The 23,381-nt window shown below is 35.0% G+C and overlaps 1 protein-coding gene across 6 annotated transcripts in view; it reads left to right on the plus strand.

The window, feature by feature from the left end:
• The window catches only part of GPHN (gephyrin), a 623,769-nt gene that overhangs the window by 374,525 nt on the left and 225,863 nt on the right, over positions 1 to 23,381 (plus strand). For 4 of the 6 annotated variants that reach the window (XM_047863519.1, XM_047863517.1, XM_047863520.1 and 1 more), the window contains 2 exons: positions 9,517 to 9,583; positions 15,481 to 15,753. In XM_047863519.1, the coding sequence (XP_047719475.1) occupies positions 9,517 to 9,583; positions 15,481 to 15,753 (340 nt within the window). Of the gene's footprint in view, positions 1 to 9,516; positions 9,584 to 15,480; positions 15,754 to 17,083; positions 17,192 to 23,381 lie in introns of all 6 variants that reach the window. The other 2 variants (XM_047863515.1, XM_047863516.1) reach the window with 1 other exon arrangement.

Consider the following 23,381-nt stretch of genomic DNA (forward strand, 5'->3'; position numbering starts at 1 on the left):
TACAAGAAAACATAGGTAGTAATCTCTTTGACACCTGCTATCAAAACATTTCTAGATCTGTCTTCTTTGGCAAGGGAAACAAATGGCAAAATTAAACTGTTGGGACTACACCAAAATAAAAAGCTCTTGCAAAGCCAAGGAAACCAACAAAACAAAAAGACAACCTAATAAATGCAAGAAGATATTTGCTAATTACATATATGATAAAGGGTTAGCACCCAAAATATATAAAGAAGCTATGCAACTGAACACCAAAAAATGAAATAATCCAATTAAAAATAGGCAGAACATGAACAGACTTTTTTCCAAAGAAAACATACAGAGAGACAACATACACATGAAAAGATACTCAATATCACTAATTATCAGAAATGCAAATCAAGACCACAGTGAGATACCCACCTCACTCCTGTTCAGAATAACTAAAATAAAAAACAAGAATCAACAAGTGCTGGCAAGGATGTAGAGAGAAAGGAATCCTCATGCACTGTTGGTGGGAATACAAGCTGGTGTAACCACTATGGAAAATAATATGAGGTTCCTCAAAAAATTAAAAATAGAATTACCATATATGATCCAGTAATTTCACTACTGGGTATTTGCCCAAAAAAATTAAAACAAAAATTCAAGGATATATGCATCTTTATATTTACTGCAGCATCATTTATAATTGCTGAGATATGGAAGGCACCCAAGTGTCCATCCATAGATGAATAGATAAAGTAGATGTGGTATATCTATAGAATGGAATACTATTCAGCCATAAAAAGAATGAAATCTTGTCATTTGAAACAACATGAGTGGATCTAGAGGACATAATGCTAAGTGAAATAACTCATGTAAAGACAAATACCATATGATTTCACTCATATGTGGACTTTATGAAACAAACAGAAAAAAAAGACTCAAAGAGAATAAATTGATAGTTGCCAGATGGGTGGTGGGTGAGGAGATGGATGCAGTGGGTAAAGGTGATTAAGATTACAGTTATCATAATGAGCACTGAGAAATGTATAGATTTGTTGAATCATTATATTGTACACCTGAAACTAATATAGCACTGTATGTTAACTATACTGGAATTGAAATTAAAAATTTAATAATTAAAAAAAAGAGGTCTAAATCTTTACAGGGAATTCATGACCTTCTTCATCTAATCCCAATGTACTTTTTAAGGGAAAAGTGGCCAGTATTTATTGATTATCCATAATATACTAGACACTATACAATACATTATATTTCAAAGATTATATTAATCCTTACAATCACTCAGGTTTTGAAAACTAAACATTAGAGAGGCTATGTAACTAAGCCAGGATTATATTAATAGTAAAGAGTAGATCAATAGCATTAAGGAAAGGAGAGGGGCAATATGAGAGATTTTACATGTCTAGCAAATTACCAAATGATGCTATGTTCTCATGCAGAGACTACATTTTGGAAATTACTAATTTATCAGACCATGACATCTGTCCACCGGTACTTCTTACCTCACATTAGTCTTTTGAGTAGACTGTGCTCTCCCTAGATGAAAGACTTAATATACCCAAAATGTACTTGGTTCTTTTTTGTCTCTGTGCTTTTACCTTGTATTTCTTCTCTATCTAAACTACCCTCTTTTTCTTACCCTTCCCCCATTTTTTCCTACCTATTGAAATATTTTCCTTTAGAAAATCACTCAAATGTTACCTCTTCCATGAAGACTTACCTCATATCCTCACCAAAAAGTTTACAACTCTTATTTTGAACTTACAGCACTTTTTGTCAATTTGTGTCATTACCTACTATCTTATAGTTGTTTATGTGCTTTAATGTTTTGTATTACATTTGTAAATTCCCTAAGGAAGAGAGTTGCATTTATCTCATAATACTTAGTACGAGTCCTTAGTTTCCTAATATGCCTTAGTTGGAATATACTAAGACTATAGTACTTGTATTTTTGAAAATTATTAAATAAGATAGTGTTTGTGAAAATAAACAAAAGAGTTATATAAAGTTAAAATATTTTCTTTTTGCCGTGACTCTGGACATTCTATAGATGAAAAACCACATCCCAAAATTAATTTTTAGATATTGAAAGAAACTGATGAACTTTTTGAAAAAGTGGCAAAATAAAAGTCCAAAAAGATTAAGAGAAAGTAACAGATATAGTCTCTCATGAATATATACTAAGGTTTTTAATTATATACACAATACCTGCATAACACACACACAGAAAAGTAGTAATCTAGATATTATAACTTTTCTACATACATACAATACTGACTGGAGTTTTTATTTATACATTTATTAGCACTACTATTTAGGATGTCATCTGAGAGTAGATGAAGTATTATTGGAAATATAATAGGCCTGGGCTTGTTTACCAAAAAGTTGGAATAAAAAGAATTAACTGAATTTGTATTTGCCAATAACCTTGTGGTGAAGGGACTTAATAGTTGGAACATCTTAAACATTCTTGGAAAATAGAGTTACATTCTTATAATTGGAAATTAAATTCCAAGTTCCATAGTACTTTATAAATTACAAATATATTGAAATACATTATTGTCAGGATAAATTCATTGCCATTATCCTTAGAAAAGGAATCTACATTAACACAGATGGGATGAACTTGCTGTATAAAATTACAAAGATCCCAGGGGCATGTATCAGTCAAATTCTCTGTACCTTAAAGATAAAACCTCATAAAAACACATTAATGATAGATGATTTAACTGATAAAGAGATCAAAATAATGGTCCTAAAGATAGTCACCAAGGTCTGGAGAATAATGTCTGAACAAAGTGAGAATTTCAAAAGAGAGAATATAAGGAGGTACCACACAAAAATCACATAGCTGAAGAATACATAACTAAAACAAGCAGTAGTGGAATTTAACAACACTAGATGAAGCAGAAGAAAGAATCAGCAAACTTGAAGACTGGGCAATGGAATTCAATCAGAGGAGAAAAAAAAAATTGAAGATAGTTTAAGACACTTGTGGGACAGCATCAAGCAGACTAGTATTCACAATGTAAAGATCCCAGATGGAGGAAAGGGAAAGAAGTGGAAAGCTTATTTGAAGTAATAATGGCTGAAAATGTCCCTAAGCTAAGGAAGGAAATAGACATCCAGACTAGAGAAGCCCAAGAGTTCCAAATTGGATGAATCCAAATAGACCCACTGAAAGACATAAAAGCAGCAAGAGAAAAAAAAACTTTTTTTATATACAAGGGATCCTTAGAAGATATCAGTAGATTTTTTTTCAGCAGGAACTTTGCAGGTCAGAATGGAGTGACAAAAAATATTCAAGTGCTGAAAGAAAAAAATAAAAAGCCTGCCAAACAAGAATCCTCTACCAAACAATGTTGTCCTTCAGAATTGAAGGAGAGAGAAAGAGTTTTCCTTATGAGCAAAAGCGGAAGAGTTCAGCACTACTAGACTGGCCTTACAAGAAGTGTTAAAGGGATTTCTTTTAGCTGAAACAAAAGGGTAATATTTAGTAACAGGAAAACAAATGAAAGTGTAAATCTCATAGGTAAAAACAAATATATAGTTGAATTTAGAATAATGTTTTAATGGTGATGGATTGATCACTTATATATCTAATGTGAAAGTTAAAAGACAGAAGTATTAGGGTGCCTGGGTGGCTCATTCATTTAAGCCTCCAGTTCTTGATCTCAGCTCAGGTCATGATCTCACGGTTGGTGAGGGCTCTGCACTGACAATGGGGAGCCTGCTTCGGATTCTCTCTCTCCTTTTCTCTCTGCCTGTCCCCTGCTCACTCTATGTCTCTCAAAAAAAAAAAAAACGGCAAAAGTATTAAAAAATAACTATAACTATAGTAACTTATTAATGGATATGCAAGTTAAAGAGATGTAAATTGTGACACCAAAAATAGAATGTAGTGCAGGGTGTAAAAATGTAGAGCGTTAGAATGTTTTCAAACTTAAGTTATTATCTACTTTAAATCAGCTGTTATAAATATGTTTTATGTAAGCCTCATGGTAACCACAAAGCAAAAACCTATAGGAGACACACAAAAGATAAAGAGAAAGGGATCGAAACACACCACTACAGAAAGCCATCAGATCACAAAGAAAGGGAGCAAAAGAAGAAACAAAGGTATTACAAAACAGCCAGAAAACAACAGAATTACAGTCAGTCCCTACCTATTAATAATTACTTAAAATGGACTGAATTCTCCAATTAAAACATAGAGTGGCAAATGGATTAATGAAAACAAGACCCCACTATATTCTGCCAACAGGAGTCTCACTTCAGATGTAAGGACACACACAGAATGCAAGTGAAAGGATGGAAAAAGATATTTTCAAATGGAAAACAAAAGAAAGCTGAGATAATTATGCTTATACAAAACACATTTCAAGAAAAAGGCAAAAGAAGGTCGTTGTATAATAATAAAGGGATCAATCCAACAAGAGGATACAACATTTGCTAAAACTTATGCACCAAAGAATGGAGTATCTAAATATATAAAGCAAATATTAACAAACTTTAAGGGAAAATTAGAGAGCAATACAATAATGATAGGAGTCTTCAGTACCCTGTGCTTTCATCAATGATTAGATCACCCATACAGAAAATCAGTAAGGAAACATTACACTTAATGACACTTTAGACCAAATGGACTTAATAGACATTTACAGAACTTTCCTTCCAAAAGCTGCAAAGGGATACACATTTTTCTCAAACACACTTGGTCCATTCTCCATGATCATATATTAAACCACAGTACAAATCTTAATAAATTTAAGATTAAAATCATATCAAGCGTCCTTTTTATTCATAATTGTATAAAATTAGAAATTACAAGAAGAAAAATGGAAAAATCACAAATATATGGAGATTCAACTACATGCTACTGAACAAGTGGATCAAAGAAGAAACCAAAACAAAATCAAGAAATATCTTGGGAGAAATGAAAATGGAAATGTAGCATTCTAAAACTTGCGAGATGAAGCAAAAGCAATTCTAAAAGGGAAGTTCATAGCAATAATTTCCTACTTTAGACCTCAACTAAACTTTATACCTCAAGGATCTAAAACAGAAAATTTTAAGCCCATAGTTAGAAGGATGGAAATAAAGAACAGCAGAAATAAAAGATCTAGAGAATAAAAACAACAAAAATACCAATGATATTAAGAGCTGATACTTAGAAAAGATTTAAAAAATTGGATTCACCAAAAATATAATAATAAAAAGGTGACTCAACTAAATAAAACCATTTATAAAAGAGGAAATGTTAGAACTGATGTTACACAAATACAAAGATCATAAGAGACTATGGTGATTAATTGTATGCCAACAAATTGGGCAACCTACAAAATAAGGATAAATTCTTAGAAACATACAGTCTACCATGACTTAATCATGAAATAGAAAATCTGAACAGACCAATTACTAATAGGGAGATTGAATCAGTAATTTGAAACCTTGTAACAGATCAATGGCCATATGGCTTCACTGGTGAATTTTATCAAACAGAGAAGAATTAATACCAAACCTTCTCAGACTCTTCCAAAAATAGAAGAGGAAAGAATACTTCCAAATTCATTTTATAAGAGCAGCATTACCCTGATACCAAAACCAGAGAAGAAAATTACAAGAGAAGAAAAATACAGGTCAGTATCCCTAATGAACATAGATGCAAAAATCCTCAACAAAATATTAACAAACTGAGTACAACAATAAAAGGACCATGATGAAGTAGGATTTTTTTCCCAGGGTTTCAATGATGGTTTAACATCCATCAATCAATTGATGTGATAGACCACATTGACAAAATAAAGGATAAAAATCATATAATACTTGGGGCACCTGGGTGGCACAGATGGTTAAGCATCCAACTTTGGCTCATGATCTCTCGGTTTGAGGTCATGATCTCTCGGTTTGAGGGTTCGAGTCCCATGTCAGGCTCTGTGCTGACAGCTCAGTCTGTTTTGATTCTGTGTCTCCCTCTCTCTCTCTGCCCCTCTCCTGCTCACTCTCTGTTTCTCTCTAAAAAATAAACATTAAAAAAATTTTAATTAAAAAAATCATACAATCCTCTCAACAGATGCAGAAAAAGCATTTGACAAAATGTAATATCCATTCATGATGGAAATTCTGAACAACATGGATATAGAGGAGATGTATCTGAATATAATAACACAGGTGATAAGCCCACAGCTAACATCATACTCAATGGTAAAAAACTGGAAGCTTTCCATCTAAGACTTGGAACAAGACAAGGATGCCTACCTCACCACTTTTATTTAACAAAATACTGGAAGCCCTAACCAGAGCAATTAGAAAGGAAAAAGATAAGTCACCCAAATCAGAAAAGAAGTAAAACTGTCTGCAGATGACATGTTGTTATATATAATAAACCCTAAAGACTACACAAAAAAAAAATGTTAAAACTAAGAAACAAATTAGTAAAGTTGCAAGCTACAAAATCAATATGTATAAATCAGTTGCATTTCTATACACTAATGAACTATTAGAGAAATTAAGAAAACAATCTCATTTACAATTGCATCAAAAAGAATAAGATACCTAGGAATAAAATTAACGAAGGAAGTGAAAGTCCTATACACTGAAAACTACACGACATTGATGAAAGAAATTGAAGACACAAATAAATGGAAAGATATTTCATGATCATGGATTGAAATAATATTGTTACAATGTCCGTATTCCCAAAACAATCTACCTATTCAGTGCAATTCCTATCAAAATTCCAGTGGCATTTTTTACAGAAATAGAACAATCATTCTTAATGGAAACGCAGAAAACCCCAAATATTGAAAGCATCTTGAGAAATGTGAACAAAGCTAGAGTCATCACACTTCCTAATCAACTGTATTACAAAGCTATAGTAATCAGAACAATATATCAAAAGCATAGAAACAGACACAGATCAGCTGAACGAAATAAAGTACCCATAAAAAAAACCCATGCATATGTAGTCCATTAATTTAGGATGAAGGAGCCAAGAAAATACAATGGGGAAAGGATAGTGTCTTTAATAAATGGTGGGAAAACTGGACAGTTACATGAAAAAGAATGACAATAGGACTACTATCCTATCTTAAACCATACACAAAAACCAGCTCAATATAAAGTCTTGAATGTAAGACCTGAAACCATAAAACTCCTAGAATAAAACAGTGGATAAGCTTCTAGACATCATTCTTAGGCAGTGCTTTTTTGGATTTGACTCCAAAAGCAAAGGCAACAAAAGCAAAAATAAATGGGACTACATCAACCTAAAAACCTGTACAACAAAGGAAGTCATCAACAGAATGAAAAGGCAATCTATGGAACAGAAGAAAATATTCACAAATTATATATCCAATAAGGGGTTAATAATATCCAAAATATATAAAGAACTCATAGAACTTAGTAGAAAAAAATCCAATTAAAAAATGGTCAAGGATGCTCAGTTGGTCAAGCATCTGACTCTTGATTTCAGCTCAGGTCATGATTCCAGGGTTGTGGGATCCAGCCCTTCATCAGGCTCCATGCTGAATGTGGAGCGTGCTTGGGATTCTCTCTCTCTATCTCCCTCTCCCTCTGCCTCTCTCCCCCACTTGTGCTTGCTCTCTCACTCTCCCTCTCTGTCAAAAACAAAAAAAAATTTTTTTAATGGGCAAAGGATCTGAATAAACATTTTTCCAAATAAGATCTAAATGACCAACAGTTACATGAAAAGATACAAAGAATTGGAAATCAAAACTGCAATGCAATACCACTTTACTCACCTGCTAGAATGGCTATTATCAAAAAAGATGAGATAACAAGATGTGCAGAAAAGGGAATGCTGTGTACTGTTGGTGGGAATGTAAATTGGTTCAGTCACTATGGAAAAGAGTATGGCAGTTGCTCAAAAAATTAAAAATAGAACTACCATATGATCTAGCAGTTCCATCTGGGTATTTATCCAAAGGAAAGGAAATCACTATCTTGAAAAGATGTCTGCACCCCCATGTTCATTGTAGCATTACTTACAGTAGCCAAGACATAGAACAACCTGTGTCTATTGACAGATGAATGGATGAAGAAACTGTGGTATGTATATGCAATGGAATATTATTGAACGTACAAATGAAAGAAATCCTGCTGCTTGCAGCAACATAGTTGGACCTGAGTACATTATGTCAAGGGAAATAAATCAGATGAAGAAAGACAAATAACTGTATTATCTTACATATATGTGGAATCTAAAAATAACCAAACTCATAAATATAGAGAACAGATTGGTGGTTGCTGAGGCAGGCATTGCACAATGGGTGAAATGGGGGAAGATAGTCAAAGACACAAACTTCCAATTATAAGATAAATGTAAGGGATGTAATGTTAGCATGGTGACTATAGTAAATACTGCTATATTGTATATTTGAAAGTTTCTAAGAAAGTAGATTGTAAGAGTTCTCATTACAAGAAAAAAATAGTAACTGTGTAGTGATGGTTGTTAATTAAGCTTATTGTATAATCCTTTCCCAATATATATACATATCACATCATTTTTGTACACCTAAAACTAATACAATGCTATTTGTCAATTATATTTCAATTAAAAGAATATGGAAAATTTAAAGTAAATAGCTATCATCTCTTGTCTTTGTGAACAGGACTCAAGAAAAAAAACCAATAAAACATAAGACAAATTTAGGTTATTTCAGAGAGTGAAAGTAGTTAATAATCTCATTCATAGGAACAAGTTTTGGGAAAAGATTGTTATATGACTTAAAAATCTTAGTTTTAAAATTTTAGAAATAGACTAATCCCTTTGTTTTCAGCTGATGAAAATTAGATGTTACCAGGTGAAAGTAACACAGCCAGTTATTGAAAAAGCACGATTCCAACTCTCATATGAAATCCAGGCCTTCAACTCTTGATTCCTGTCTTCCAGTGCTTTTCCATTGTTTATGTTTCTTATCTAACCACCTAGTTTAAAAGTGGCTTGGAAATTTACAGTAATCTTGAAAGACCTTTCTGCTTTCAGTTGCCCTTGTTTTTCAATGGATCTGTTAGCAGCTGAGCTCTCCAAACTCTCCCCACTGCCATTCATTTGTGAGAGACCTTATTTTACTTTAAAATTTACACTTTGCTAAGAAGCAATAGCTCAAATTTAAGTCTCCCTCAACTCTTGAGTGCTCTTTGTTTTAGACTTTTGAAAATATTACTGTGCTGGACATTTTTACATTTATCTCATTGAAATCTTAGAACTGTATGAGATACAAAGAAGCTAGAGAAAGACGATATTTTGGCCATTACTTCTTTAAATTGGCTAATATATTCTGATTTTATGTCAGTACATCTTTACAATCTAACACACTAGCTATTGTGAAAACCTCAGCCAGAATGCCCAATTTGTGTAACAATTGGTGAATCTCTAGCTGTAGTAATTTCATTCTAAAACAGTTGTTCCCGTGTGAAATACAATGTTTGATCTCTGTTGTTGACTGTATTTAAACCAACCATTCATTGCAATTTAGTATTCATCCAGTTTCTCTTTCCTTTCAGGCCTGTATGTGGAATCAGAGGTAAAACTCTCATAATTAACCTGCCAGGTAGCAAGAAAGGATCTCAGGTAAGCCACCTTGAGATTTATATGGTTTAGTATAAAGTTTTAGCCAACTGCAAATTAGTCAACCAAAAAGCTGGAGCACTCCACAAGGCTTCCCTCACTTCTGACACCAGTTGCAACCTAGCATATTCCCAAAGCCACCCTCACTTTTGATAATTCACTAGAAAGACTCACAGAACTCACTGAAAGATGTTATGCTGGTGGATATAATTTATGACAGGGAAAGGATACAAATTAAAGTTAACCAAGAGTAAAAGAGAAGGACTAAATGCACACCTTCTATAATCCTCTCCCTGTAGAGTCATGAAAGCATTATTCTTTTGGCATCAGTGTATGGCAGCACAGGGAGCATTGCCAATCAGGGAGCCGCCAAGCCTTTTGTGTTCAGAGTTTTACTGGGGCTCATCACATTCTGCCAATATGGCTGGCCTTTAGTCTCTAGCCCTTTCCAAAAGTTATGCTGATTCCTTTAGTCCCCACCACTTTCCAGAGGCAAAACTGATACCCAAATGCCCAAAGCACCCATCATAAATCACATTGTTAATACTGTCTGGTGGCCAAAGCTCCAAGGCAAACAAAGACTCACATCCCAAAAACTGAGAACAAAGGCCACACTCTCTTGAGATAAGGTTAAGTCTTCATTACACAAGCTTCCCCCTGGCCTTTGGCTGAGGCTGTCTTATAGAAAATGATTGTATTTATCTGGCTGGGCATCTATATTTACTACAGCATTTATATTACAGATGCAACAACAGTATCAGTATGAATATGTCTAAAATTTGAAGAAGCCAGTATGAGAGATGAATTTGAGAAACAGCTAATCTATCCTCTAAAGCCATTACACACATTTTCATATTTTTGTACTAATATGCTAATTTTTCTACCTCAATCTGCTACTATTTGTATTATGTGATACTTTGAACAGAACTATTTACCACAGAAATTAGCTGACTTTTTCAAGCCAATCATTTTTCCATTGGTATTATATTTTGAGGGGGATTTAACCCAATTTCCCATTATATATGATCATCAATATCAGTATTCTAATCTTTCTAGCAACACCAGTTTTATAACATTTCACAGTAGGGTGGTAGATATAACCTAAAATATGAGCCAGAAGATACTGGCACACTACTGGAGTCCTACACAGATATTAACAACCTAGTCCATCATCGTATCATATGACCAAAATGTCTCCCAGAACTATGCTACTCAGATTTACAGGCTTATCAGGTTCCCAGAGCAGGAGTAGTCTCAGCAACATAGGGCTTTACCCCTTCTGGCATCTATTACAACTGAGCTAAGAAACAGTATCCTCTTGTTCTAAGGATTTTGAGACACCAATATAATATTGGATCTCTTTCATTGCATAACCCATGTACTCATTCCTTTACCTCCAGTTACCATTCCTCCTTCTCTCCATTTATACTCGGACTTTTCCTATGAAAATCTTTGAATGAGACAGTTAATTTGGCCACTGTGCTGGTCCAAATTGCCACCAGTAATACTTATTCAGCAAGTGCCACCTGCTTAGTCCTTTTCCATTCATATTAGGTAAGGTTACGTAGTAGGTACAGAACTAGTGAGCATTCGCACACACCAGGCAATGTAACTGCATCCATTTTCAATCCCAATTTGTCCAGATGAAGTCAGGCATAATCTACCTCATCAGGCCCTTAGGAACTCTGACATAAAGACTTAAAGATACAGTTTCTGCTTAGGAATCATCCTGCTTCTGGCACGCACAGTTGCAGCCCTGCTCCTGTCACCACAGCATCAGGTAGAAAAAAAGAAAGTTGATCTGATATGATAAAAGAAAAAGTATAGTCCTAGAGAAAAAATATAGTCTTACCAACATCACCCCCCAACCCTCTCTTCCCCAGAAAGGTAGAGGACTATATTTAGTGGGGACCCTCCCTTGGCCTCCTCATGTTGAATGTGACCACACACTAATGAGAGTATGTAAGCCATGCTCCTCCTTTTTTAGACAACAAATGTTTCCATTGCCCATTCAAATTTTCTATCAAATCATTGCTCTGAATATGAAAGTGTGTACCTTGGTCTAAAGAAATGTGACTCTACAGTCATTGGTACAATATTTTCTGCCCTAGTCCTTTCATAGTATACTGAGCATTTGTATCTACCATTGGGTAAGCAAAGCCCAGTACTGAGTAAATGTCTATTCCTGTTAGGACTCATTTGTAGCCTCCAGAGACTAGCAACATCAGTCCAACTTGCTAGCTATGTGTAGGACCTTCCCCTATGGAATCTGCCATATAGCTTTCTGCTGTCTTTTTTGTTAGCAGACAGAACAGTTCTTGTTGGCATTTTGTGCCTCAGAGGGTACAAGAGAAATTTATCAATTCAGCCCATCTCTGCATTGTTGCAGCCCCCCATTGTCCATTCATCTCATGGGCCCAGGTGCCATGTCAAGCGTGCATGCTCGGATATCTGCTCACGAGTTCCAGTTAACTTCCCATTCTGAAAGGGGGTTTTTCTGATGGGGATTAACGTATTCTACTTTAATATACCCCTTCTATTCCCGGAGTAATTTCCATGTCCTATACAGGCATCCCTTTGATAGACCAATTTTCCATTGCCCTTCTGCCTAACCATATGACCAAGCTCCTGGACACTTCCTATGAGTTGGTAAAAACCCAAACATAGGGGCAAACACCATGCAGTTCAGCCCATCGAGCTGATTTGTTTTTACCTTCTTCAATCAGAGTGGCGGCCTTCCAAACAGGATGCTGTCCCTTCACCTTGGAATTGCCATCCATAAACCAAGCAGCTCTTTGTTGATCAGTAGAAAGCTGTTTATAGGGCACCGCCCAAGTGGCCCAAGTGGCCATAGGATCCAGCAGCTCCTCAGGTGGTTCCGAAGTCGGCCCTAGGTGAAAAGAGGCTACCTGCTCGTGAGTACCTCCTTGCATTCTCCTGGTAGCATGATCCTATATGCACCATTTCCATTTTATTATGGAACTCTCCTGGGCATTGCCTTCCCATTAGAGCATTTCTCTACTATTACCTAAAACATTATGGATATTTCAGGTTTCAAGATAATTTTATGTTCTTCAGTCATAGGGTAGTCTCAATTATAAATCCAATAGCAAGCTAGTAAATGCCCCTCAAATGGAAATTTTCTGGTCCCAAATCCCAGCAGTTGTTTTTAGGTGGCATTCACAGGTTTTTGCTATAAACCTAGTTTGCACTCCACCAGGCCCCTGGACACTTCCTATCAGTTGGTAAAAACCCAAACATAGGGGCAAACATGCAGTTCAGCCCATCAAGCTGATTTGTTTTTCCCTTCTTCAATTAATAACCTGTGTTGATTCAGGCAATCTTACTTATTCCCACTTGACATGTACAATCTATGTTAGTGGAAGAGTGGATTTATATGCTTTGTTTTACAGTACTAGGTAGGGGAAGAATTATCCAGTCAAACATAATATTCATCCCCATAATACATTCCAGTGAAGGAGACTGACCACTTCATATAAAGTTCACTGTTCAGACATTCTAATTTTCATCCCAACTTTCACCATAATTCCATCAACTGTTCTATCTCTGTATAATTCCAGTCTAACTGTATCCCCTCATTAGAACTTCAACAGGTGTTAGAATCACAGTACATGAGTAGTGCCATGTCAAGGAATCCTAGAAAAGGATCTTCTCCTTCCCATGACCATTTTATCCATTTGTGTGTATATGGCCTTGGATCTCTAGGCCTGGGTTGGACCAAGGGATTCAGACTCTTTGGTCTAGACTTATATTGATTAGATTTGGGACCCTCACTTAAGGTGATTCAAGGTGAGGTTTCTTTTAGTTATCTATGCCTTCTAGCTTTTAAAATTCCTTCAAACTAGGGTAAATTTAGATTTGTTTAGGACCCTTTAATGTTGGGAGACCAGTGCTCACCATCTGTCTGCTCAACCCATAATGGTGCTACATTAAGACCTTTCTTTTGCCTCCAACAGTGCTCACTTTATTCATCCATTTCTTAATAATCATTTAAGTATTTCTACCCTGACAGGACAAGTCCCTTGTGTCTCCCATTTCTCTTTTCCCCATTCTCTAATGAATAAATCTAACTTTATTACTATTTATTCCTTCAGCGTAACATTTTTCTTTGGAAGCAGCTCAGGGGCTAGCAGCTATATGTCAGATGAGCCAGAATCTAAGCTTGGTGCAACCTTAGGATCCACCCCTATGTTCTCCATTTTGTTTTAGTTAGTACAGAAACAATAGCCAAGAGATTGTATATTTACCTTGTTTCTCTATGCATCCAATACAACTCCCTAAAAGTTGCATCTTTCATTTCAAAATTCCATTGCTAACTTTTATCTCCAATAACTAATCATAGCACAGTTACAACTGCATACTGTGCATGATCCTGTGTTTAATCTAAAGATTCATCATCCCCACCCTCTTCCGTTCTCTTCCCAGATCATGCTTCATGATCACATGAGTCAGGATCTTTCTACTGAGTTTCATTTCTAACACCAACTGTAAGGAGTTTGGGCCAACTGCAAAAGTTAGCCAGCTATAAATGTGGAGCACTCCACAAGACTTCCCTCACTTCTGGCACCATAAAACTACCCTCAATTTTAATAATTCACTAGAAGCACTCACAGAACTCATTGAAAGCTGCTAAACTCAAAGTTATGGTGTATTACAGGGAAAGAATACAGACTGAAATCAGCCAAGAGAAGTAGCATATAGGGCAAACTCTGAGAGGTTTCTCAAATGAGGAACTTCTGTTCATCCTCTCCCATGGAGTCAGGGATAGCATTACCTCTTCTTGGCCATAATATGAGACAGTACACACAGAATATCACTAAGTAGGCACACTCACCTTTGTCTTTGATGTCCAGAGTTTTTACTGGGACTTGATCACATATTACCCATATGGTTGACCTTTAGTCTAACCCTTCCCAGAGGAAAAACTGTCTTTAGTCTCCAGTTTCTTCCAGAGGCCACACTGACCCCATGTTTCCCTAAATCCTCATAATAATCCACATTATTAGATTGTCCAGTGGGCAGATCACCCAGGCAATCAGCGACATTCCTTTTAGGCAAGACCAGGAACTAGAGTTCACCTCCCAAAAGCTGAGAGTAAAGGCCAGACCTCTCCTTAGTCAAGGTTAAATTCTTTGCCATATAATCTTTATCTCTAAGGTGATTGAACCATACAAAGAGAAGTCAAAAGATTAGGCACCCTTACAGATACTCCCATAACCCTCTGTAAATTTTAAGATATTTCTTTATATCTTAGATTTTAAGGTAAGTTATTTTAAAAGAGAAAAACCTCTGCCCAGGTACATTCTCCAGACATATCTGGCCCTATGTTCTGGTTTTAAAGTTCTACCTATTCTCTTTTGGTGATACATTACAGGTAACAGTGGACACTTGAGCAGGAGACTATAGTGATTCTTATGCAGTGCTCTGTACAAACTCATATCTATTTTTGCATATTGCACAATGTTGCCTAGCTGTATTTTATGATGGTAGTTAGAACTTTAGCTCTCCAAATAAATTAAGTCAATCCTCAATTGGTTTGTTAATTCTAGTACTCTGCTCTAACTAGAAAGGTGAAAACTGTTTCCTGCCTTTCTCATAATGCCTCTTTAAGACCCAAAGTTGTATAGAAATTTTAGTTTAAGAAAAATGTACTCTAGGCTTATACATTACTGTAGTTCTACAGCTTACAGAGAATACTTTCATATATACAGTATTTACTTCATATTTCATATTACAAAGACAGTACCTTAAATATGATTTATTCTTAAGACTGACAGAAAGAAATATAGATCCAAAATCACAAATAAATGTGATTGCTACAATTTTATATGCCTGTAAAGGTGTTTTATCTTCATTTTTTTTCTTCCTCTTGTATACAGGAATGCTTTCAGTTTATACTGCCAGCTCTACCTCATGCCATTGACCTTTTACGTGATGCCATTGTAAAAGTAAAGGAAGTGCATGATGAACTTGAAGATTTACCTTCCCCACCACCTCCTCTTTCCCCTCCTCCCACAACTAGCCCCCATAAGCAGACAGAAGACAAAGGGGTTCAATGTGAGGAAGAGGAAGAAGAGAAGAAAGACAGTGGTGTTGCTTCAACAGAGGATAGTTCTTCATCACATATAACTGCAGCAGCCATTGCTGCCAAGGTAAGCCCACTGACAAAGACCCAAAGATCTAAAGGAACCACAGGTAAATGTACTGATTTCATCCCTCTTTCTGTCCCATTTTTTTTTCATAAGTTCAGTACATCTTCAAGGCATCCTTAAAAAAGAACTAAGGTATTTATGACACTTCACAGCTATGTTCCCTCCATAATGTAGATAGACTCGTTGAAAGCACTGAAGTTCTCAGTTTTGAGGCGTTAAAAATATTGCTGTTACCTATTGAAGTATAGCTGTAATGATAAACAATGTGACATTTTAAGAACTCTCCAGAAATGTCATTTTTGTGATCATATTAAATATATAATATTTTTATATTTAAAACATCAAATATTCACAAATTCATAAAGGAGCAGCAAACTGAAGGTAAGAGACCTTAGATAATTTTAAAATTAGTTGAGAAAGCTTAGTAAAGATTTTTTTAAAGACAGAGTTTTTCAGCAATTAACACTTATTTAAATATTTCTTGACCCAAATTACCCAAGTACTATAGAGAGGAAATAAGATACAATGTATTTGCATTTTTTATTTAATGAAGTAATATTATTAGAATAGTACCAAAGTATTGCAGATTCTCTGTGGGCAATTCTGGTAGTAAATAGAGTACCATGTGGTACTTGCATAAATTTAGTCACCTTAGTCATAGAACATCATCTACATTATTATTCATATTTAGTATAATCCACCCAATATGCTTTAAAATCTTCAGAAAGTAACATATCACTTCTGAGAATAATGATTGTTCATTGAGAGCATAAAGATTAAAAACCTAATCTTACTATATGAAGTAATTCCTAAAGTTTCAAGAGTCATCCAGGTATTTTGGTTATGAACATAACTTGAGGGGATTTTTGACAACACATAAATTGTAAAGGATCGTAGAGATCTTTTTAAGGTGTCCTTTTACACCACCAGTAAGTGGTTCTTTCACTGAAGACCAAATGATTTTGTCTCCACATCTATTCAGTGGTCCATTAAGTCTTTACTTAAGACTAGTAAGTAGTTATGTTGTATGTGATTTTTGCTTTGTTTTGTTTCATTTTGTTTTTATGGAACTGATTAAATAGGTACATTTTTAAATCATTGTATCTTCTCTTTTACTCTTAATTAAAAGAGTAAAAAGTGCCATCAATTTCCATCTTAAGAAAAAGCTTACAACATTTGAAGTCTAAGCTGATATTGTCATTCTACATTTGAGAATTTTTGGCATTTCATTGTTTCATTTGTTTTCACCTTTTCCTTTCCAGTCATTTTGCTTGTACAGTTTCATGTTTTCCTGTCACTGTACTCATAGTTGTTATGTGTTGTGCATTAGAAGCATCCATTCTACACCAGTCCAGCTGTTATCATGGCACACGGTGAGCAGCCCATTCCTGGTCTCATCAATTATTCCCATCATGCAACAGACAGTACAGATGAACGGGTAAGACAATAGGCTTTTGCGTTAATGATTTTGCAAGCATACAGCCTACCTCCTATCCTTGGAGATAGGTATAACATTTTATGGAAGATGTGTTTTATTCTGAAGGATCTTCAGCATACTTTTTTCTAAAAGTGTAAGTGCCACTGAGCATATTCCATCAAGGAATTTAATAGTTTCTCCTGTACCTAAAATACTCTAATATCATTAAGATTCTGTCATATGTGACAAAGAGCATTTATCACACAACCCCAAGAAATTCATTGCTCAGAAATTATTATTTTCCTTTAGTAATTTTATCAAATACCTTTAAATAAATTACCTGGCTCAATTAAGATAAGCCATTAAAAGGATCACTTTAAGTCTTAAAAATCCAAACAAATTGGTCAAACTAATATTTAATTAACCTCGCTTTTTGCCTCATGATTTTTCTCCTGATTTTCTTTTCCTTCATTATGTTCTCATTAATACCATTTAGAGATTTGAGTCTTGATACAATTTCTGAGATTACTAATCTTCAAATAAAAGCTTAGAAGGATACATTATCACTTGTTTTAGTCACTCTCTATATGATAGTTTGTAAAAACTCCAGGCCAGAAAAGATTAAACTGTTAAGTATAGCTAACTATAAAAAAAAAAAAAAATTTTAAACCTTAAAAATTTTTTTAAAAATAAATAAATACAGTATAACTAAATAGTAATAATTTAGACCATGGATGTCAAAAAAATCTATCTCAGTCACTAATATGGATATAAAATGAGAGGGGGAAAAATGAAGAAAATAAAAAGTAATAAAGTGAAATTTGGCTTAAAATCCTTAGGGAGATCCAATTAAAAATGGACAGAAGACATGAACAGACATTTATGGAACATTATTCAGCCATGAAAAAGAATGAAATCTTGCCATTTGCAGTGACGTGGATGGAGCTATAAAGTATAATCCTGAGTGAAATAAGTCAGAGAAAGACAAATACCATATGATTTCACTCTCATGTGAAATTCAGGAAACAAAACAAATGAACAAAAGAAAAAATAGAATTCTGTTGGCATTCGGGATTTACCTGTGGTTGTGACAAAAAGATACCTGTGGGCTTAAGCAAGTGCTTGAAAGTGTACTCCTCCAGCAGTGTGGTTTATCTGGTCCTATTAGTTGAATTCATTGGGCATATTGGTGGATGATCTCTCAAACTGTTAAAGAAGGGGCCTCCGGGTGGCTTAGTCGGTTAAGCGTCTGACTTCAGCTCAGGTCATGATTTTGCAGTTCATGAGTTCAAGCCCCACATTGGGCTCCGTGCTGACAGCTGGGAGCCTGGAGCCTCCTTTTGATTCTGTGTCTCCCTCTCTCTCTGCCCCTCCTGGCTCATGCTCTGTCTCTCTCTCAAAAATGAATAAACATTTTTAAAAACAATTTTTAATTTAAAACTTTTTAAAAAATATTTATTCTTGAGAGATAGAGACAGAGCATGAGCAAGGGAGGGGCAAAAAGAGAGAGACACACATAATCTGAAGCAGGCTCCAGGCTCCGAGCTGTCAGCACAGAGTCTGATGCAGGGCTGGAACCCATGGACCTCCAGATCATGACCTGAGCCGTGATTGGACACCTAACCAACTGAGCAACCTAGGCTTCCCTTAATTTAAAACTGTCAATGAATAATTTTTAAAGTTAAAATCATAACTTTATTACAAATACTAAATGAATACATATCAATGGTGTTATTTCATTAATTAATTATTGAAGGAACCAGAAAGGTATTACAACTGGTTCACAGAAAAACTCAAAGGACACAAATATGTAAACATTAAGAACTAAATGAATGGAAATGAAATTTACAAATAGATGCAACACTTTAGTTGTTATCTGCAAAGCAGCCCGTTGCACTTCTCTTGTATAAAAGAATCATTTGGACAAAAACCAGTTACATTTCTATTTTCTGCAAGTTTGAGTTGTAAGATAGCTGAAAGACTGGACAGTGAACATAATCCAGAATGTCCACTACACAGGACACCTAATAGTTTTGTCCATTTTAAAGTCTTTCACAATTTTTCTTGACCTGTGAAAGGAATACAAAGATGCATGGATGTTTACAAAAGAAAATAAAATTTTTACTCAAGACGTCCATGGATCTAATGTGCTTCTTTAAAAATGACTGTTGGGGGGCGCCTGGGTGGCACAGTCGGTTAAGCGTCCGACTTCAGCCAGGTCACGATCTCGCGGTCCGTGAGTTCGAGCCCCGCGTCAGGCTCTGGGCTGATGGCTCAGAGCCTGGAGCCTGTTTCCGATTCTGTGTCTCCCTCTCTCTCTGCCCCTCCCCCATTCATGCTCTGTCTCTCTCCCAAAAATGTTGAAAAAAAAATTTTTTTTTTAAATAAAAATGACTGTTGATTTTCTCAAAATTTCAATTAAAAACACCAACAAGTGCTTATAACACTGCTGTTGTTTGTAAAGGGGTGACTTGTTAGGATGCCAATTGTTTTTTTCTAGCATTGACCTTTGAGTAATATTGTGACCCAATTATGTATCTATGTGTTAGGAATAAGTAATGATTATTTGAGTTAATGTATGTTTTTATAAGTTTTACATTAAGCTAACTATTATTATCATAAAATAAGTAGAAAGCTATATTAAAATAAACTACAAAGACCTTTTTCATATTTGGGAAGCAATATGCATTGTGCTTTATGAAAAAGCATGAATTTTGGCATCATATATTTTCAGATCCATCAGTTAGTAGCTCTATGACATTGGGTGTAGTGCTTCTCCTTTCTAAGCCCCAGTCTTCTCTAAAATAGGAAGAACAATGATATTAACATCATGATTACTTAATGACTAAGTTGTGAATATTCAAATAGGAAAATGGATATAAAAGCACTTAATTCAGTGTCTGAATAAAAGTAAGCATTCATTATTTTAGGGAGTCAACCACCTCACTGATACCAACTCAGCTTTCAGATGCTATTTACACATTTCTCTTTTCATACCTCCTCTTTCCTTTGCCCAGTTGAACAATCCTTTCTTTTTCCTTCTTATTCTACCTTTAGATATCATTTAAGGCCTAATAAGTGGTTCTTATATTTTTATAGGTGGTGACCTCCTTTGGAAATGTGATTACTGTGGCCTCCCCTCTCCAAGGGGCTATGCACACAAATGTTGAGCTTAGTTGCAAGGCCTATCCCTTAGATTAAGTATTCTTGTGCCACAACAAACAACAGGTGTTGGTGAGGGTGTGGAAAAAGGGGAACCCTCTTGCGCTGTTGGTGAGAGTGTGAACTAGTACAGCTACTCTGGAAAACAGTATGGAGGTTCCTCAAAAAGTTAAAAATAGAACTACCCTACAATCCAGCAGTCTCACTACTCGGTATTTACCCAAAGATATAAAACTGCTTATTTGAAGGGATACATTCACTCCAATGGTTATAGCAGCATTATCTACAATAGCCACACTATGGAAACAGCTGAAATGTCCAATGACTGATGAATGGATAAAGTCGATGTGATATGTATGTGTGTATATATATTATGTGAAGCAAAACAAGTCAGAAAAAGACAAGTTTCATATGATTTCACTTGTAGAATTTAAGAAACAAAACAAACAAGCAAAGGGGAGGAAGAAGAAAGATGCAAACCAAGAACAGGCTCTTAAATCTATAGAGAACAAACTGATGGTTACAGAGGGGATGTGAGTGGAGCAATGGGTTACATAGGTGAGGGGATGAAGGAGTGCATTTGTGATGAACACCGGTTGCTATATGGAACTGTTGAATCACTGTCTTGTACACCTGAAATTAATATTACACTGTATGTTAACTAATGAATTTAAATAAAAACTTAATAAAAATAAATAAAAATTCTAAAAAATTCTTGTGCCAGCTAAAGTCTAGCCTCCTCCCTAAAGCTTTTCATAGATCTAATCTATATTTATCTTTCCTTTCCTTTTGTATTACGTTCACTCACCAAATATTTATCTCGACACTAATATGCATATATCACTCTGTTGGATGCTGTGAGTTTTTAAATGATTGTATATGATTTGGGCCCTGCCCTTGAGGAACTCACAGTATAGTACAAGAGAATATATTCTTAAATGAACTATTTTTATAAGTATATCATAACTGTTTAGTGTTCTCAGGTATAAAACTAGTCCAAATTTTATTCTAGAAAATTCTATGAGATTTATCAGTGGCTATTTTAAAACTACTTGGCATGATGAATTCCCAGAGAACAATCTGGTCTAATCCACCATCATCTTTCATCTCAAGTTATTTCAGTGGCTAGTCTCATCAGTTCCACCTTTGCCTCTCTTCAGTTTACTCTTCCTCTCAAAGCCAAGTCCACTTTTTAAAACATGAAGTAAATCATGTCACTTTTCTACTAGTAACTTTCAATGGATTCTTGTTCCATACAGAATAAAACTAAAACTCCTTGACTTGTTCTGCTAGATTCTACTTGATCTGGCTCTCTCCAACTTTTCTAGGCCTTTCTCTTAGCATTCTTCTCCCTTTCCTCATTGCTCACTAAGCTTCATCAAGCTTTTTCTTGCCTTGGGGAATGTTCTGTCCCCACTACCTAAAACGTTCTTAACCCCACTCTTTGCCTGGCTGACTTCTATTTATTCTTTATGTTTCATTGTAAGTATCTCTTTCTCATAGAAAGACCTGATCTGCCTCCTCCAGTCTAAATTATTCTTACAGTTACTTTCTCTTATAGCATCTAATACTTTTCCTTTATAGCACTTATCACAATTTACAATTGTGTACTTATTCATGTGTTTGATACCTATATATGTAGTCTGTAAGGTCCATAAGGACAAGTATCACATCTCTTAGTTTATATGATTGATCTATACAACATACAGCACAGCTTGGAACATATTATACACTGTATAAATATTTGTTAAATATGTTCCATGAGACTGTCCATTAAGTTTACAAGACATATAAAAAACCAAGATATGGTTATCAATGCTCATGATGTGTAAGGACTCTTCCATGAAACAGATAATCAGCATATTCTTTCCCTGTAGTAAGCCAATATATTAAGTGACTATAGTAATGATGATGAGATAACTTTTTAAAAATTATTTTAATGTTTATTTTTTGAGAGAGAAAGATAGAGGTTGAGCAAGGGAGGGGCAGAGAGAGAGGTAGACACAGAATCCGAAGCAGGCTCCAGGCTCTGAGCTGTCGGCACAGAGCCTGATGCGGGGCTTGAACTTACGAACTGTGAGTGAGATCATGACCTGAGCTGACGTCAGACGCTTAACCAACTGAGCCACCCAGGCGCCCCAAGAAGGTAATTTTTTAATGCTAACTATGTAGCAGATAGTATTTTAAGTGGTTTATATAAACTATCAGAAATTGATACTTAAATGCAGGTATCAGCAAGATAATACTTTTTATTTTCTTGGAACACAAGTCCATATGGCAAAACAAATTTTCATACAGACTCTGATTAATACCATTGAGAACAACAAAAATTCTGAATAATTTCAAACAACATGAGAATAATTTTAATAAGTATAAATAGTCCTTATAAAGAAATAAAATCATGAAGATTTAAAATTTTACATTTATAAAAAAATATGTTATAGTCGACCTCATGTTCACTAGACAAAATCATAAAGTATGGCTTTTCTTTGTAAATATGAATCATAATTCTTTTGTATTTTTTGTCATTAATTTTAATCTAAATGCAGGTCTTCACATTTATTCTTGTTAAATTTTGTTTTGCTACATATATCTGATCAATCTAGCCTAAGAAGATCTTTTTTAAATCGGTATCTGCCATATTACCTGTATTTTCTAGCTCTGTTACCGGCATATATGTTAATCATGCTTTCATTGAAGTTACTGATAGAACTTTTTTTAGGATAGGCCATTTTGCATGCTAACAGAAACCCTACTGGTTATTTGTATGTGTATATGTTAACCAGCTAACATATATGTCTCTTCTAGCCATCAAAACCCACTTTCTTTGTCTGTCTTGTCCACAGGATTTTTATGAATGACTTAAATGCCTTACTGAACAGGATACACTAATTTGATAGTTCTGTGCCTTAGTAAAATTTTTATAACACTTAATCATAGCCACTAAAATAACAGTATCAAAAGCTCTAGAAAGATACATGATATATATTTTCTGAAAATCTATTTTGTATTCATATGTAATCTATTTTTACTATAAATTCAGATCTTA

Source organism: Prionailurus viverrinus, chromosome B3 (genome assembly GCF_022837055.1).
Source record: "Prionailurus viverrinus isolate Anna chromosome B3, UM_Priviv_1.0, whole genome shotgun sequence".
NCBI lineage: Eukaryota > Metazoa > Chordata > Mammalia > Carnivora > Felidae > Prionailurus > Prionailurus viverrinus.